Below are 20,803 nucleotides of genomic sequence, written 5' to 3' on the forward strand. Positions count from 1 at the left end.
CATTTGAACGTTGCGACGATGAGATGTAAAACGTGAAGGAAAAAATGAACCGTATAAAAACGGATGGCGCGAAAAAACCGAAAATCACTTATTGCTGCAGCATGTAGCATGCGACCAATATAATAGATATCAATATAATATGATATATCGAACAGTCGTCGTCCGCGGAGGACGCGCGTGTTGGAACGCGCGCGTGACAAAAACCGATCGGAGTGTCTTTTTCTTCTTCTTCTTCTGCACCGTCGGTCTCCGACGTGGTGTCGGCGATTCGCACACGTCTATATACAGTAGTACGCCTATACATGTATAATATTATTATACATGTGCGCATATCAAAAGGTAATGGATGGAGAAAACGAAAGAAAAAATCGCATGTAAAAATAATCGGAACAATAATATAATATGGGCGGCGGCGGCGACGGCAAGTGTTGACGATAATATTATATTATATGTACTGCATATACATAATAATATATACCTATATTTGCGACGAAGAGTGTGCGCCACGTCTCGGCATATTATGCGCGCACGTTATAATAATATAATATGTACGAAATTGCTCTGTGTGGGTATGTGTGTGTGCGAGAGAGTGGCGTGTGCGCGGATCCGATGTCTCCAAACGGACAATGGGCGAAATCGATTTAGGCACCTATATATATATATATATATATATATATATTATTATAATAATATACAATAATAATATTATATCGTGGTTTTTTTTCAATAATACATTATTAATATCTGACGACGACCACGCGAGTACGCGACGCGCGACGTCGCGGTCGTTTTTTAGGCATTTTATTATTGTTCAACAGCATTGCACACTAAATGTATATATATACATAATATAATAAACAGTATATAATGGTATATAAATATATTATATACCTTCAGCGCGTTCGTCGCACTATTGCTGCTGCGGTATATAATTGCAGGGTTGTAATAGCCGATCGAAGCGCCGTCACCCAGCTTCTATAGGAAAATATATAATAATAACATGAAAGTATGTAACACACGCTGCAGCAGTGACCCACCATTGGCTACCAGAACGGCGACAATATTATAATCGCAAATGCAGGATGCCGTTCGTCGTCGATACATATCATGTCTACTGCACGGTGTAATAAACTGACAGAACTGACAGATGTGTTCAACTATAATACGTAACGAATTTTATTCTTAAAAATGTTGTTTAAATTCAGATAATACAGTCAAACTTGATTAATTCGAACTTTTTTTTGACTCGAAATAGTCGATACCTCGAACTATTACCCGGTCTCTAGAAAAATTTCTTATAGTTGTATTATATCGAAGGAGAGCTTGAACCTTTTGGCTGGTCTTTTCAACTTCGACTTCAAACCCTTCAATTGAGTTCTACTATCTAGCCCAATCTATACTCGTCCAATTTATAGGAAGCATTCAAAAACTCAAATATAAAAAATAAACAATCTTTCCAGTCAATATCCCTCAGAACAATAACCAATAATGTTCCATGGTATATGTCAGTAATCAAACCCTCTCCCCTCTTCCACTATAATGACAACCCCTTATCATAAACCACATCACCATTCAAATTCTCTCATTTCAAATGTATCCTCTTTTATACCAGCTGGCTGGCTCCAACATACAACCCGTCGACTGAAAAGTAAATGGTCCAGAAACATTTTAAACTAATTAAAAATAAAAAACTAAACTTTAACTTAGATTCCTATACATAAAATAGATGACTTACTGAAATGTTATTATTATCTTTAGGTATGTCCCCTATGTTATAATCTGACATTATCATATAGAGTGAGATATCAATGAATCTTCTCTGACTATCACGTGAACCTCGTCTCGTTATTTTCTCGCTTCAATTAATTTACTTATTGTATTGTATAATACTCAAAAATTTGTAAACTATAAATGAAAATAATTTTTAAAAAAATCTTACAAGTACAAAAGTTATTACATCGCGGGTTAACTATGGTTACATTTTACCATTTTCTGTTTCAGAATTTCAGATACATCATGCATAATGAATAATGTATTTCGGAGTGTTTCAGACGACGCTGCACATTATATATAATAATAACCTCACCACTGCCGAAAACCGCATACAATATCAGAACATAATATATAATAACGCAAAACGAATATTATATGCATAATGAGTGCGTGTGTAAATCGCAGTGATCTCGTTTACGGCAAATTATTTCCCATGGAAATTTTCAATTTTCGATAAGACAATAAAAATACGAAAACTGGTGCGTATACACGTACCTACCTACATTACATACGTACAAATATACGGTCGTAAACGCGAACAATATGTGTATAGGTATTACAATATGTATATACACATAATATGCAGTAGGAATATAATATATATATTCTTTGTTTTATGTATTTTATTGCCCGTAATAACCACGTTACGACGCTCGGTAATATAATACTAAATAGTTCACATCGTGGTCGTTCACGATCGTAATGCGATTATAATATAATGTGCGAGCGGTCAACATACTTCCGACTGTTAAGGCATAATATATGACGTGTACGAGCGCTATAAATATGTTTTCGGAAACACTATAATAATATGCATATTATAACACCGCGGTCTTATTATTATACCGCGGTATAGAATATAGGTACAACGAAGGCGTCACAAAATTATTGGTCTACGTTTCAATAGAGAGTGGGATTAAAAAGATTAAAGTATAAGTACCTATTTTATTCGCGGGGGACAACACCGTAACCGAAATCGAATTTCGGGAGGGTCCGACAATGTTATAATACAATAAAGAAAATAGACTTTTTGCGTTCAAAATGTTAAAACTCTTTATCGTCTTTACTACTGCTTTAACGAAAATATAAAATTACTCTTAATACAATACGTAGATGGTCATTAAACAAAATTCACAGCTAAAATTGTTTTACTTCAAAAAAATTTCAGCGATGTACCTCATCAGTACCTGGTACATAATATGAATTATTTCAATCGAAAAGTTACAAAAATAATATCATAAAAGTACATAATACAGTAGAAATAACTGTATCATTTTTTGAAAAGGGTATTTCTATTATTTGATATTTGCTATTTTGACTGCTTAAGCTCAACCTGATTTTTAAACAAGTCTGACGCGTTGTACCCGTTAGTTAACTTCTACCCATCTAGACGACTTTTGCTACACTTAATAAATAGTCATAAAATAGGATATATTGATAATTATTATATTCAGAATAATATTTAGAATAATATACTAAATACAATTATTATACCTTCCACAATTATTAAATGCTGTGATTTACTTGGATCGCTCGCAGCTCACACATAAACTTGTCGGCCATTTATTTTGAAAAACAAAAAAAAAAATGATTTATTAATCACATTATAGTGATAAATATAATGAGAATACGGTATCGGGCTGCCAGTGAAATAAAACAGGGCGTGGCGGTAGGTACGTTAAATTTACTATGGTATTTTTCGTAAAACGAACGCCGCCGATAAACGGAATACAATAAATATGATAATATATTTAGATAGTTCTTTCTATTTGTAGTTTTCCCAACGCCTTTTTACATTGTCGATAATCTATGCGTTCTCGTATAGATAGAATTTGAAATATAAAATATAATGTAATTGCATATTTTTCAAAACTTATGATGTCAGTGACAACGGCGAAGGATATTGTCGTTTTGTCTTAGATTTGAACTTCACACCCGCACCAGCCGATACGCCATACAATAAATACTAATATTATACACCTGTCGGCGTTTATGTCTCGCACTGTTATGATCCATTTATAAAAACTAGTTTGACGTTCGATATTTTTGCAAAATAAAAACCGTTTGTGACTTCTAGACATACCTAATACAATAAACAAGACTAGGTCATTGTACGTATTAATATATATATATATATAGATTTGGGCGTGACCGGTGAAAAAGTCTGACTTTGCAACGGCGGCGAATCGCTATGTGTATGTGTGTGTGTGTGTGCACGTGCACGCTCAAAGACGGACTAAAAGAAAAGGAGAATAAGAAAAAAAACGGATATTTATCGCACGGGTACCTATGGGTTTTTTTTTTACGCGTATTATTTCGCGCATGTGGTTACGGGAAATTTTTTAATTAACGATCGATCGACAAAAAGAAGAAAAACTAATAATAATGAGATCGGTATCGCTCGCGAACTCCGTCGTCGCCGTTCTCACGCGACTCTCCTGCGGCATTAAGCTCGATATTGTATATACATATATATATTATATGTGTGTTTGTACATGTAGGTACTTATATATGTATATAATATATACCTGTACGAGGACGCGTGTTGTGTATATTTTTTTACTGCCAATTTATCCATTTACCTCCGCTCCGTATACTTGTATACATCACGGTATACAGCGTGTGTAGTATCGATGTACATTGTGACCATTGTCTGTGTGTATACATATATAGGTAAGTTTGCGCACGGCGACAAACGCAGCGACACGAACGTATAATGATATATAGGCAGAACCTGCGATACAGGGTGCGGTCTCATCGATAAGTTTAGTCGCCGTCGATAACGCATTTGATAATACAGATCAATAATAATTTTGAAGGTGCGCGATTTTTGAAAAATCATAACCAACATAGTGCGGTAATAATAACACTATAATACGTACACTAATGTCGTACAGCGAGCCACGAAACCATCGTCGCGAATTTCGTAGCATTTTGAATTCAGTTTACCGACGAAACATTATAATAAAAAACTATCGTTTTTGCGGTTAAAACCTGAGATGACCTGATCATAATACAGGTAGATGATAGGATTCGTGACAATGAACGTTTTGAGTGAGACATCGCCGCGAGTATTAAAATAAGATATCCTGCAGAGAGTGAGTGTATATATATATATATTACAGCGGTATACTCGTACTGCACGAAACAAAAATGGTGCACCGTTAGGTTAGGTTATATAGGTACAACTTTTAAGCACCCTGTATATACACATCACGAAAAACTGCTTTTTTTTGCGTTATAATTAAGACGGCGGATCCGGCGCAGATGATTTGCACCGAATTTGACCCAAAACAAAACGTTGTATTTATATGTGTAATTTTTGGTAATGTGCTGTGCGAATTTATGAAATACTGTAATTTTCGGGCCAAAACAAACACGCGTGTAATTCGTGGCGAAATTTAATTCTATCATAACTATACCTATACCTACCTATACGTTACAACATCTAAGTGGTAATTTAGACGGTCTGAAGAACTCTTGTCGGAAAAAAAACCTTGTTATTGTGTATAAGATACTCAGACTACAGGTTTTTTTTTGTACATTTCAAAAAGATCATTATAAATCATTTTTCGTGTTTTTGAGGTAGGTATAATATAGACCGAACAATTGTTCGGGATCGTTTTTCGGACACAACAGCGCTTTTAAATGTATGTCGTACGTACCACACCCATCCGACAAGTCGTTAAGGACGCATCAGGTCATTTTTTAATTGATTTTCTCGATGATCATAATATAATAAGTAATATAAAACAATCAATCTCCAATAATATTATATCGCTGATTGAAGAAATCGGTCGTATAGTTTCACAAATCGCAAACGTGAGGCGTAATCGGTATAACTTATAATATATTTGATAGTATAGAGATGACGCTCAGAGTTCAAACATTGTTTGTACAACGCGTAGACCTGTAAAATATCATTGTACTGTCGACTGCAAAAAAGATTAGTCTCCACAACCCTCCTTCGAGACACTACGTCACACAAATCGGTTTGAATACGCCATTACGCCAATGCATAGTACCTATATAGGTTAGGAATGCCTATACATCGTATACAGAAGCTCGAATATTTTTCTCTTCCCCATCGAAGCGGTTTGAAGTTAGAATTTATTTTTATTCTCCCCGAGATTTCAGTTATCAAGACTCGACTGTATGTATTAATATTATATATAACGATTTGTCACATTATACAATTATAATATGTAGAAGAGGAAAAATAAGCTCATCGTCGCTATACTGGCGATGTTCGATTTCGCCGTTTGAAAACATATTATTATACATAATTACTTATAAAGTTATAATTATACATTGCAAACGGTTAGAATGTATAATATGTATAAGTCATCGGCGCGTACATGCATGTTCTGAAATATAATTAAATCGAACTGACCAACAGCTCTGTAGGCGATCTCATTACATGACGCGTAAATCGAGATAGGTAGGTACTCGTTGTGTTTTGTTTTTTATTATTATTTTTTTTTTATCGCGTCGAGAAATAATTATATTATTATTATTGACCGCATTAAAATATAAAACGCACGTTTTATGCATTATCATTCGTCCAGAGAGACGGCGACGGCTATGTCGACCAACCGTCATCGTATTGTATATTAAATACGATCGACGACGACGCGACGCCGACGACGACGAGTGCACGAGCACGTGTATTCGCGCACCTACATAAGTACGCCAACCTGTTTATAATGAAAAGAAAATAATATATTATATACACACACATTTATATATACAGAGAGAGAAAAAGAGAGACAAACGCCTTTGAATGCGATTCGATTAAGACGGAGGTAATTATTGTATATCATTGTTCCTGCGATGTACGATGGAAATCGATTCACCCAATATCGGTCAAGTGTCGGTCACTCGAACTTAGAAGGGTTTTTAAGTTGTGTTTGAGGTACGCGGTACCTGTTTAACTCGACAAATAGACAAGTAGAATTTATTTACATTCCCTTCGAGATTCGAGTTGTCGAGATCCGACTGTACCTATATAATATTATATTCTTTATACATATATTTACAAATTACAATTCACCTAACATCATAAAAAGGGGGGGGGGGGGGCAGCCATCGAATGCGCTTTTCATAACAAACATTTTACGCGAGAATAATATGATATCGTATAATACAGTCGAGTATTGATAACTCAAGGAGAATAAAAATAAATTCGACTCATGTATTTTACATCAAACACAGCTTAAAAACACTTCAAGGGGCGAGAAAAAAATTCGAGTTATCGACATTCAAATGCATGACATGATGTACACGTTAACCACCAACAATATTGTGAACGTGTGAGGTCTACCGCCGTTTATCAGACATTTAAGTCTACACATCATCACGATGGCAATTTTCAGATTTTTAAAAGACGACTTTTGCCCGTTTTTACTCCGTCACTATCTAAATCATATCATAACAACATTCTTAACATTGTAATGCGTGCAAACATGGCACGTCCAACAAACCACCGGCATGTATAGTCTATTGTGTGTATATGTAATATATTTTCGTATTTTAAAAAGCGTGTCGGATTACAGGACGTTTCGGACTATATATTATTATATCGCACTGCTGCCGGATTACCTAGAGATTACCAGTTTACCTCCAACGCACAACTCGTTGACCTATATATACAATATTATGTACCGTTGGACGCCAAAGCACGCATATTTCGGGTACCGTCCGTCGGGGATATCATATACACGTTTTATAGCAGCTAGGCGTACCCTCTCGGAAGTCTATCCGCCGAACAGAAACTTGCACGTCGATGCCGTGATTTCGTGCAGCGGAGTATCTCCTTGCAACCGGTTAACGCACATGCAGCGCATGTGTGTATACCAGATATGTGGTAATCGGATACCGCGGTGGTTATAAAACAATAATTTAGCGACCACGCATATATATATATATATATAAAACACGCGCGCTGGTATAATAATATAATAACACTTCAAGTCCGAAACGACTCCGGGGCGGCGATATATAATATATATTTTATATTATTATTATATAGGTACCGTTACAATAGGAATGTGCCGGTGCGGAGGAGGCGACCCTAATGCGATTTTAATATGAATTTTTTTTCAACGTTTTTAGTACAGTAAGTACACGCCTAATACCCCGTGCGTATAATAATGTATAGTTTTGTGGACGAAAGCAATTGAAATAACATTCGAAGGAAAGCGCGCAAACAGCGTTTTGCAGTCGTTATTGTTTTCGGACATTATTATATTATAAACATCTATGCGACCCACGCCCATCCCATATAATATTGTTTATTATTATTTAGAATTACCCTCGGCAGCGGTGTCCTGAAATATGGACATTTGGAGACTGATATGTATGTACACAAATGGATTATACACAATAGTATTATAATACACCGTTTATAAAATATATACACATATTATTATGAAAATATGCAGTTATAGAAACCACCTTCTCAATATCATACGATCAGATAAGAGCGATGGTCTATAAATATCTTGTTTTTTTAGACTGTCGGCGACAATGAATTCGACGGAGACGTAACTGGATCCTGGAGATTGAGAGATTGGACAAACGATTCCGGGTCCATTAAATCGTCGGTCCTGAGCTCGTGGTGTGTGCAGCAGTTGGAGAAAATACGATTATACGCTGATATGAAGTACCCCACGCGAGGTGCATAATTTATTATCAGACCGACCTATAACACAGTGCCGTATCCAGGGGGTGGGCTTTTGGGCTTAAGCCCCCCCCGAAATCTCAGGAAAAATATTTTTTTAGTAATGCGTTATGCGTAATGGGTTCATATCACAGAACAATATCATATTATCGTTCATGTCATAGTAATAATGTTGACGACCTTTTAGTATATTATGGTTGTGGTGACGCGGTAGTCTTATCACCACGTCTTACTCACTCCGCTCGCGTTACCGCGCTATACGGTTTACAATATTAGCTGATGAGACAACAGATATAAGCCATGTTGAACAGTTTTCATTATGTATACGATACTTAGAAAAAAGTTCAAATTTTGAAAAAGATAATACATATATAATAAGAGAAGATTTTCTACAATTTGTTCCTGTCCATAGTACTGTAGGATCTGAATTGGCCAACACTATTATAAGTACTTTGACATCTTTAGGACTAAATTTAAAAAATGCTCGAGGGCAAGGGTATGACGGTGCAGCAAACATGAGGTCTGCATTTAGAGGAGTTCAAGCAGTTATAATGAAACAATTTCCAAAAGCACTATACACGCACTGTTTTGCTCATTGTTTAAACTTATGTCTTAACGATGCATCAAAAGTGCAACAAGTGAGAAATGCTCTGGGTGTTGTACAGGAAGTAAGTGCATGTTTTCGTGCATCAGCTAAACGGTCAACTGTACTACGGAAAAAATTAGAATCTAAATCCTTTTCTGGGTTGAAAAAATTTTGCGAGACTAGATGGGTAGAACGACACGAGTCAATTTTAATTTTGGTTGAAGGTTTTATTGAAATAATTAGTGCATTGGAAGAACTTATGTCAATAGAACATGATAAAGCAGTTTTTCCATTACATAAATCTATGTGTAATTTTAATTTTATTATAACTATCTGTATTTTGGAAAAGGTCCTTGGAATAACTTATTTTATTTCAAAATATCTTCAAACAGAAAATATTGATTTATCCATTGCAATAGAATCTGTAGAATTGACAATTCAAAAATTACAAGATTTACGGACGGAAGAAACTTTTTTTTCTATATTTCATCGTGCTTGTGAAATCGCAAAAGAAGTTGGTACATCACCAACCATACCAAGAGTAGTCGGGACTCAAAAACATCGAGAAAATTATGCCATACTCAATAATGACCATGTCTCTTACTACAGACAATCATTATATTATCCATATTTAGATGATATTTTAGCATCATTTAATGAACGTTTTAAAATGAACTCTAATATTTTTATTTCTTTATCTTCTTTATTACCAAGCAAAATTGGTAATTTATCATTTAGTGATATACAGCCAGCTATTGATTTTTATGAAGAAGATTTAAGATCTAATAACCAAAACATTCACATGGACTTATTAAAAAATGAATTTGAATTTTGGAAGCAAAAATGGTCTAATGAAGAAAATAATTTACCAAAAAATGCATTAGACACATTATCAAAATGCCCCGAAGATTTATTCCCACATATAAATATTTTATTAAAACTTCTTGCTATTTTGCCTGTATCAACGGCATCGGTTGAAAGAAGTTTTTCTTCTTTAAAAAGAATCAAGACCTATTTAAGAAACTCTACCGGTGAGGCAAGATTAAACGGATTAGCTCTTATGAATATCCACAGAGACATACAAATTGACACAGATGCTATTTTAAATATGTTTGCGTCTAAAAAGGAAAGGCGTTTAGATTTTAAATTGTGACAATTTAATAATGAATGCATAATACATTAAAAACTATGTGTATATATTATATGTTTTAAATTTTTTCCTATAAAGTTAAGTATGTTAAAGCCCCCCCCGAAAACAAATCCTGGGTACGGCACTGCTATAACGTAATTCATCTATTTGTCTATAATAATATTAGCACAGGGGTAAAAGTAAAGTGAATTCCTTAACACTGTTCTTAATGGGTATTAATAATATATACAGTATATTATGCGTATTACGCGCAAGTCACGGTGATATATTGCCAAAAACAAAAATGGCGCTAAATGGCGTATAGTTCAAATATCACTTCGTACACAAAGACCATCCCGTCCGATTAGATGGTTTTGAGGAACAGTGTAATTCACTCGGTTATTAGCGCAAGCCCACCGTCGAAAGTTCATATTGCGGGCGGACGATCCTATTCGGATGTGCACTACATAATAATACGCCTATCTATAGTACATATATTTTATATGTGTGTGCGTAACGAGATTTTATATTTATGTGTAATACCTACACATAATACGACGTGAATATAGGCAGTTGTCGAAAATATAATCTAATACATGATATAAGTCGGCTAACGACAAGCGCAATTATCGTTATCAAAATTGATATCTTATTTTTAATGCTTTTATATAAACAATTTCGCCGACGCCAAGCCCACGCGCCCGTTGTAGGTACTTATATGGGTACTCCAGCAGCAGCCGGTATATACCATAAACGTGTTATATTATTACACAATATATATATATATATATGTATCTATGTATGTATGCCAAAGAAATTTGGTCCGAATACGAACGTTTCCGAAACCGTATTTGTTCAGGCGGGTACCTACAACGTTAATTTACAGACCTGGGAAACTCGCGTGATAAAAAAATGTTTACGAGGCACTGATTATTTTAACGGTAAAAGTGTAATATTCACCCATTATTGCGGAAAAAGTATTAACTTTTTTGTGGGACGAAGTGGTTTTTCTTCGAATCCATTAAACAACTTTGGACATTCAAACGACAAACTGTACTGTAGTGTCATAACTTCGAAATATATGGTCCCGGGAGAGAAATTGTCAACATCCCTATAAGGCCTTCGAGGCAAGTATTCGATGAGAGATCGTCTTATCGCTGAAATCATTCCATGGAATTTTATTAATATTTGGGATTTTACCGCGAGTAAACGGTATCGGTAAAATGTATATACGCGTATACCAGAAGTTTACTTATTTCAAAAGTATCAAAGTACTTATATCGTGGTATAATATAAATAACATACACGGCCGACCGCAGAAATGCGATTTGACGCGACGCATAATATACCTTTAAATAATTATTTGATTGCATATATCATCATATCATCGTATCATGTGAACTTGCAATATATTATTGTCTTGCGGTCGTCTGCAGGCCCAAGCGGTCGCATGAGACTATAATATATAATAATATTATTACAACTATAGTAATCATATATTATGACGAGGATACTATGATAGTAAAAATAATAATATACGTCTAACATCCAAATCCTGAAATTATATTATGTATACTGCCGAATGCCGAAACGGTGTATTTCGAATGATGGAAAAACAAAATCGTAGCGATAGTAGTTGAGGAATATCTTCAAGGTAACAAAACAAGTATTTTAATAATATTATATACATTTTAACAAATATTCGTATTATTTTCTTTATATTTCCCCCAATTGATTTAAAAAGTAATGAGAATTTTGAACTTTTCCCTCCCAAAAGTACTAACTCCTAGATATAGTACATACAACTAGTAACCTTACTCAAAGATGATAATAAATCAGAGCATTTTCCTACTAAAAAAGTGTCTACAGGCACCCAAATTAAAAAAAAAAATCAAAAAATACACAAGTGTATAGTAAAATCGATAAATGCATCCAAGTGACATGTCACACCCCAAGACAAATGTGAAATGATTTCCTTTCATTCTGATTGATGGGCGTATTGGGTACATCCTTTCATCCACTCATAGAATCTTCTAAAAATGTATAATTACCATTGTATAAGAACAATTCGTGACACTATGGGTATCTATCGGAAAACCGTAATTCAAGGGGAATTAAATTATTATATATATATATTATTTTCAATGCTGTCGGCGAGTGCACAAAAATCCACGAATCGGAAAATTTGATGCCATCGCGCGACCTAGAGACAATTATTATTATGTTATATATTATATTATATTAGGACACACGACGCGACCGCGCGCGTGCTCGAGTAGCATATATATTATAGTCCTCCACTCTCCATAGTCGCGAGTATTATTCTTTGCGCAGACGAAACGTCTCCTGCGCGTCAACCGCAGACGGACACGATAATAATAATAATAATAACAAAAATAATAATAATAATAATAATAATAATTATCGTCATCGTCGTCATTGTCGGCCGCGGCGAGAAAGGATTAATCGGACGGGCCAACGCTCGCGCGCGTCTATTGTGAAAACCCGGTGCAGTGCACTGCACGCGCGCGAGTTTGGTGGACCTATATATAATACACGTACCTAAACATATATATAGTATGGTGTGTATACAAATAATCGCATTCGACACTAGAAACGGTTTCTGGGATAATCTCATCCGCAGCGTGCCCTTAATGCGTTCTCCGGGTAATTGTCTGGACAACTGTGCGACGCGCGCGCAGCTCAGACACGCACAATGCGACTGGGCTTACAATACTGTGCCACCCGCCCGCGAGAAGTCTCTTCTTATTCGCGTGCCTATGGATAATGCAAGCGTATATTATAAATATGAATTAAACGCGCATGCGCGTCTCGTCGGTCGATTCCGACGCGTTCGCAGTGAGCCGAAAAAAATGTTTATAGATTTCGCGAACTGCAAATACCCTATACGTGTTACGTTATCATAGTACGATGGCGCGGATGCCACTTTTGACACGATTCGTTCAGTAACGACGCTGTCTAGACATGCATAAGTCGTTTTAGAAATCCTGCATCTCTCCCGCAGCTTCGAGAAAACGTATACTTCTATAGCTGTTGTAATGCGCAAATAGCTGCATATATAAGTATATTATAATGTTGCAATAATATTATATACTATCATTACGTAGTACTGGAACAGCTTTACCGGCCGAAAACCAAATCAAATATAGAACAATATCAATAATAATATTTGAAAATACATATTATGGTACACTTTATAAAACCGGAATCGGCCCGACCATCTGGAAAACGTGTGAACCGTTTTGAAAAAAAAACCAATTTCGGTGTACCCGCAGCAGTCGATTAGCTCGACAAGACAAAATATGTTTCCTCAAATCAAGATCTGCTGCAGTTCGGGCGCTATGAATGCACATGCGATTGTCGTGCGATAAAAACGCAAACCACCGTCTGCGACGAACCTCGGCGGTTTGACTGGGCGACACCACGACCATTACTCCTATTATTAAAGTGCTGTAAATGCGTTTAGCCGCTTAGGACCCACGCAAACGCTGCTGCAGACACGATATTATTGTATGAACGTAGCGAATCTCGAAAAGCGGTCTTTTTGTCGGAGTCGCGGAACAACCGCCGGGACGCAAGATAATATATCGCTACGAGTAGATATAACGTATAATATGTAATAATTCATCGCGACAGCGGACATAATTTCCCGACAGTTGTTGTCGTTATCGCAATGCGTTTATCATCCATAAACCGTCGTGCCACGTCTCGTCGTCGTCGTCGTCGTCGTCACACATGTACCTACCTACCTACCTGCCTACCTACTTAGGTACACGCATTTGACGTATATGAGAACGGGGCGAAATCAATCACTTGCGGACACGCGGAGACCTACATCGTTGCATCCTGCTCGGCGCGGGTCTTACGCGCGGTGGCCGAGGAATGCGATTATATTATTATTGTATACGAATATTCATGTACACATGTGTGTACATATTCTCACATATAACTATATACACGTATACGAGCCTGCTGTACGTATGAACACGAGTACATAAATAGTACACCTTATATTCTATGGCAGGGCGGCGGAGGCGGCGGCGGATTAACATCTATAATACGCGACCGCTGCACATTCGCCGTCGTCGAAACGAGCGATTTGACATGACGTCCGTGGTACGGCTGGTATAGAGGTATATGGAGGGCCGAGCTTAATCCCATCACGACGTTTGTACCATGTGTACGCATTTTATAAAGTGACGACGGCGAAGATTATTATTTTTATTTTTACTTTAATCGTTCTACATAATAACCATCGCTCAGGCATGCGAGTACACGACGTCGGGAGTCGGTAGGTTTACGAACGCATATTATGACTCGGGCACATATAGACTGGGTATATAGGTATGGGTATTAGCGGCAACAGTCGTCGTATTATATATCAATCGCACACATGCACTACAATAATATTATAATACCTAAATAAATTAGACGACCCCCGTGCAACGCTGCACCCGCGGATACGGCAGCGAAGAGCAAGACGAACCGTAAACACAAGACGACGACGGACACGAAAACCGGTATATCGATATAATAATAATAATAATAATATTATGTAGATCGGCGGGAAATGGACCACGACCTTCGCACCGCCCGCGGGGACCGTCGAAAAAGATTCAACCGAGTGCGTCGCCCGGCTGCATGCAAGTGAATCGCAATAATATTATGAATAATATTATTATAAATTATAATTATGATGATGATGATTATGTTATACGGTCCTGTACGACGATCATTACCGACGAGGGCATCCGAGTGAGAGAGTCCGAGAGAGAGGGATCTCAGTAGCGGCGGACTATCATATTTTATTCTGCTCTTCGCCATCTCGCCCCTACGCTCGTTCAAGGTCGTTGTCGAGCACATCACGGTCGATCACGGAGCTGCACTCTGAAGCTGACATCTCTGCAATGCGCGCGCGCGTGCGTGTGTGTGTGTGTGTGTGTGTGTGTGTGTGACGTGTGGGCTATAATTAGACGGAATCACGTCATTAGGACACGTAATTGCGCGATTCGCGGACTTCCGACGACGGTCGTGGTTTTAAGGCGTTCTGCGGTCGGGCGCCGCCGCCGGACATAATACAATATATTATTATATTATTATGCGGGGAAGAGTAGTTCCTCCTAATATATATATACATTATATATATACGACGAGGCTGACGTCGTTCCTCTTCCGCCGCCGCCACAGATGATGGATGAGATCGGCAGCGTCGGTCAACGACGGGTGTGATGGAACGACGACGGCTTCAGGGGGGGGGGGGGGGGTCAAAGAGCGCACCGGACTCTGCCGCCGCCGTCGGTCCTGTTAAAGAAAACAAACACAGCTCCGATCTGCAATAAAGTACTACGTATACTACAATATTACCACTGTGAACTCATAGCTTCGGGCAACAGAACAAAAATAACTTTCGGCGGTACCTGGAGGATAATATACCATTCTTATTATTATTATTTACTCCATATTTGGCATACTGCACTTCTACATATATATATTATATTAGACTGACGAGCGGAGGGTCTGCGCGGCGCGTATTATCAATCAACTGGACGACCGCAGCCGCCTCTTGTTTTCGTTCTGGATTTCGTAATCATACAAGCCGACGAAATAAAAACTACGCGATTACGAAACGAAAATCCAGACTCGGGATTTGGATCTCCGACGATGAACACGATGCACGGTGACCAAATACGCGCTTATCTCGACAGAGCATCTTCCACGTCACAAGGTCTCGTGGGCGCCAAAGAAATTCGTATTGTATAGAGAAACTACAAAGAATTAAAACAATTTGGTTCCAATTAGGTTTGATTCTCATAAATGTTTCGTCAAACAGAAAATGTCGTCGAAAAAAAGTTGGTTATGATATGGAAGTTTCAGTGTATTATTATTATAAGTATCCATCGCGCGTATAGATCGTTGCTATATAAACGACATTCTGCGGTACGGTTATAGGTTCGTAATCGCCATCGGCCGTCCGGACGAAAAGTTTATTATTATATAATATTGCAAAGACCCGACTTCGTGGAAGTCCCGATGGCACGCACATAACGTTATAATATATGCGCCAAACACCGACATGCGGCTGCATGTTTTACTGCTACCAGGTTGTACACTTGTATATTGGACAGTTTGGCAAGTCAGGATAATTTTGCGGATCAGTCGTTCGTCTGACTACCTAGTGACTTTTTTTCAAAGATTCTTATCAGTGTGAGTATAATATGTCAACATTTCAGACATCATCGGAAATTGAGATGCACGGAGTTATTGGTCGGTGAAGTTCTCATACTCATATGTGTAGATAAATCGAGTAAAAGCGAAATAAGGATTTCTTCATTATCTGAAAATATCATCTTCCGCCGGTTTGAGTGCTTCGTGTCGGCTACTACTACTTGGATTTGGATAAACGTTTTCCGTAATATTATACCTAATATTATATACCAGCCCTCCGGGAGATCTATGTAAAGCGCAGCGCACGATTTCCGCGGCAGATATCCGTTTTTCCCGCGCGCGGAACAGTTCGCTATTTGATATATTTTACGGCCCCAGACACACAAGCCGCCGCCGCCGTCACATATGGCACACACTCGGCACCTACCTACTTTTTATTTATTATTATTATTTATTTTTTTTTTTGCCCCCGTCAGAATATTATGTTCAGTCACCGCTCGTTATATTCTGACGTCGTCGTTGGATATACAATATGCGCGTACATACGGTTAACTCTTTATCCTCGAAATCTACGCCAAGGTATATATAATATTCAAAGTCTCCGCGCCATGGTGGGTATACGCATAATACAAGCACTATAGTAATAGTATGATACTATATATATTATATTCTTTACCCGCAACAGTCGTTTACACGGCGGCTGCATGAGAAGTAGACACACACACACACACACGCACTGCAGCAGTCAACACACTCGAGTACACATATTATAACTTACCTACATACGTATAATAATATAAATACCGCACCGAGCAAATGGAACAATGAGTAGTAGTTTTTTCGACGACGGTTTTTTTTTTTATTTCTAAGCAAAAATTCAGTCAGACGGCCGAGCACGCGGAAAACGAACAAAAAATTAGCGTGCCAACGATTGGAGACCGTTTTATCATTTCAGGATCGAAGAGGCACAAATATATGAATGCGTAATGGCGAGAATAAATTTAATATGATATTAAATATTAGCTATAGCTGATGGTCGCGCTGCCCTTTTCCGCAAAATATCCAGTTCCCAGAATAAATTACACATATTATGGTAATTGTTTCCGCTAAAAATTTTAAACTATGTAAGAGCGCAAAAATGTAATAACATCGTGTGTGAATATAGGTACATAACAAAAATAACTTATAATTGCATATCATAATTAACATAAATAACTTAATTAGAATACAAATAATGATCGGATTAAAAAAAACAAAATGCAGAGTACCTTTACCAGTTACCTAGATATTACGGTAAAGTATTAGCTAGTTAACTGAATACAAATAATAATAGTTATAGTGTCATCTATAACTTATTATAGGTATATAATAATATCATTATATTATATTATATTATTATGTAGGTAGGTAATATATGGTAAATATTTGCATTTCATAAAAAGTCGTACAACAAAAATTATTGTTTTTTCGACAAATGAATTGGTTCTCGCGAATATTTAAAAAAATTTCAAAGCATTGCACGCGTTCCCAAATTATATTTCATCGGAAACTGGTAGGTATCATCCTGTCTAGGAAAACATAAACTATAAACTATATTATAAAGCAGAAAATATAACAGAACAACGACTCGCCGAACACAATATTTAAGTGCACATGTTATTAATATAATAACATATGATATGACATGTCAAAAAGCTATTTTATCGTTCTCGGGCAGCCTAAATACGAAGGTATATATAGGTGCCACCTAGGTTAAGGTATGTGTGTGTGTAATTAACGAATCGGGATTAGCAGTTTACGCGTGCGCGCACAAATCTTCGACTGCAGTTATCACGATAGCCGCGTGGTAAAGTAATAATAATATATATTATTATAAGTTTCGTTTTGATATTTTTTTTTTCACGGTATACCTACAGCGCAGCGAAGCTGAAAAATAATTTCAACCGTCGGAATGATTTGTTTTTTGCCTTACCATTATAATATTATATACGTACATTATTCGTTACCCGTAAATTATGTAATAAAGTGTAATTGGGTAATTTTGTACACGTGTGGCAATAACGCTGGTATTCGGTCAGACCGCGGCGCAGAACCTTCAAAACAACATTTTTGAAAAAAAATTTATATTTTTTTGCGCTATTCGTATCCAATATTTTAGGACTCGTACTTTTTTGACGGCACACATTTTTAATTTCACGACCTGAAGCAGAATATTATTTCTGAAAAATTATATTTTTTAAATAAAACTTTGAACGATTAATTAGTTATTATAATATCTATATTCAAAGGTTAGATGAGCGGAGGAGTGGTGTGGCACGGTCAGGTGCTTCACAAAACGTTTGATCACTACCTACTCGTCAAAACTTAAAATACTCAAGACAAACGAACAACGAGTACCTACCTATACGTTCGAAGTCAGTTTTTCGAAACATGTATGTAATTCAAATTGAATTAATGTACGCGCTACGAATCAAAAGAATTAAAAATTGAATAAAATAAAATACGTTGGGAGTAAAAAATGTTGTTACTTGAAAGAAAAAATTAAATATTAATTTAAAAATCGTCGATACCGCTCCGGGTACGAGAGGGTATATTTACTGTCGACTAAAGGGATCACTCGGTATATTACCTGACGTGTATTGGTACACTTATAATATTATAACAACGGCGAAGACAGTGCATAAATAATATAAGTAATAATAATATATCATGGAAGCAGGCGCCGACCCCGCTGGCTGCCGCCCGACTGCAACTGCTGTCGAGGCGATTGTCGTTATAATAATATTATACACACACACACACACACACACGGTGTCACGTCGCTTATTGTTTTTTTTTTTTTTTTACGTCCAATGAAAATCGAAATCTATGTACTCACACTAATGAGCGTGTACGCAAATGTATATCACGGCATGGCCTCGGGCGCGATAAATATATATATACACACGGACAAACTGACTGTGTATAGTTATATATTATTATATCGACGTCCGACAATGTATAGTAGTACGCGGCGGCGACGTCTGTATTCGTGTTTATATATTATATATACACATGCAGATATAGGTGTTTGTAATAATATATAGTGCACGCCGTAGTATGGGGGTGACCCGTAGAAAATACATTTTTGTTTGCACACAACCAGTGCACAACGAAAGGATTGTGTACGCGGTGAATAATGTATAATTGAAAAGTCGTATGCTAATAAGTGTGACGAACAATAACACATATCGATAATATAATATATTATTATGTTGAGAATATATATATACACGGGTGTGTTGTGTTATTATTGTTGCTGCTGTGTTAGATTTCGTTTTTCTTCCACATGTAGACTAAGAGAAAACCGGAACGTTTTCATCGCATAATTCACGTGCACGCATACCTACGACTGTATTTGAATGGTCTTGAAACTACGGCCTGTGCAATATTATATGTTATGTATGTACAATCGAATGCACGTAAACCAGACATTGAACTAATTCAATTCCAATATATGTATTACGTACGATTATAGTTTGAGTATGTATACGACGTGTACTATATACTATAATATACGGTGCCTATCGAACCTGCGGTATACCTATCGAATAAGATAGGTTAGCCCTGCAACGGTAACGATTACAACAATATATAGTAAATGTATTTATTTAATTGTTAGCGATATACAGAATGCCGAAAAAAAATAAACGAAAATTTTGAGTTAATTTTAAGCCGGAATTAATATTATACGATAGTGTTATTGGCGGATTCCGTAAAAGACGTGCGTGGGTCACTAAATCATGTTTGAGGGACCATTAGCGGCGCACTGTTAATGATCAATGAATGCGTTTAGTGATTGTGCAACGCGGCATAATAATATATTATATAGTATAAATAGATGTAGCTGGTACATGGTATAATGATATGTTATCGTATAGGCCATTGCAGTTATAGGTACTTATACACCTCACGAATGAATACTGCACGTCTAATGATATATTACAGACCGCGAGGGTTTCTTCGATGATTTCGTTTTTAATTTCTACACCCTTCGGCCGAAACCAACGACCACGGCCGGCGCGCCGATGATCGCATAATCGGATAGCGCACACGAATCCGAGAGATTATGTCGACCGATAGCAGTCGCAAGAGGTGCGTATCATATATAATAAAAATAAAATAACAAAAAATAACAACGATAACCTGGATGTACCGCGGTCCTGCAGGTAAACCCAAGCCGCGCGTACGATTATCGCGTGGAAATTTAATAACACTTAAACGCAATAAAAAGCAAATAAAATAATGGGCGGCGGTTATCGTCGCAGCAGCAGTATATATACCTAGGTATATAGCGGGCGGCGCGGTATAACGGTATACCATGCACAATGGCAGGCCGTCGGCACAGGACGATCGTGCTGCGGTTCAGGTTATATATAGGTAGGCACTTTATTTTTGTCTTAGAGCG

The 20,803-nt window shown here is 37.1% G+C and overlaps 2 protein-coding genes across 3 annotated transcripts in view; one reads left to right on the forward strand and one right to left on the reverse strand.

The window, feature by feature from the left end:
* The window catches only part of LOC132952946 (autophagy-related protein 16-1), a 176,459-nt gene that overhangs the window by 74,138 nt on the left and 81,518 nt on the right, over positions 1-20,803 (reverse strand). The gene's annotated exons all lie outside the window — the stretch shown is intronic.
* LOC132952231 (52 kDa repressor of the inhibitor of the protein kinase-like) lies at positions 8,737-10,243 on the forward strand. The gene has a single exon (XM_061024455.1). The coding sequence runs from the start codon at positions 8,971-8,973 to the stop codon at positions 10,192-10,194; it is 1,224 nt and encodes a 407-aa protein (XP_060880438.1). The 5' UTR covers positions 8,737-8,970; the 3' UTR covers positions 10,195-10,243.

The sequence above is a fragment of the Metopolophium dirhodum genome, chromosome 9 (genome assembly GCF_019925205.1).
Source record: "Metopolophium dirhodum isolate CAU chromosome 9, ASM1992520v1, whole genome shotgun sequence".
NCBI classification, from domain to species: domain Eukaryota; kingdom Metazoa; phylum Arthropoda; class Insecta; order Hemiptera; family Aphididae; genus Metopolophium; species Metopolophium dirhodum.

What these genes read in the sequence shown, in the direction of transcription:
- LOC132952231 (XM_061024455.1), top strand. Translation starts at nt 8,971, where the DNA reads ATGAGGTCTGCATTTAGAGGAGTTCAAGCAGTTATAATGAAACAATTT.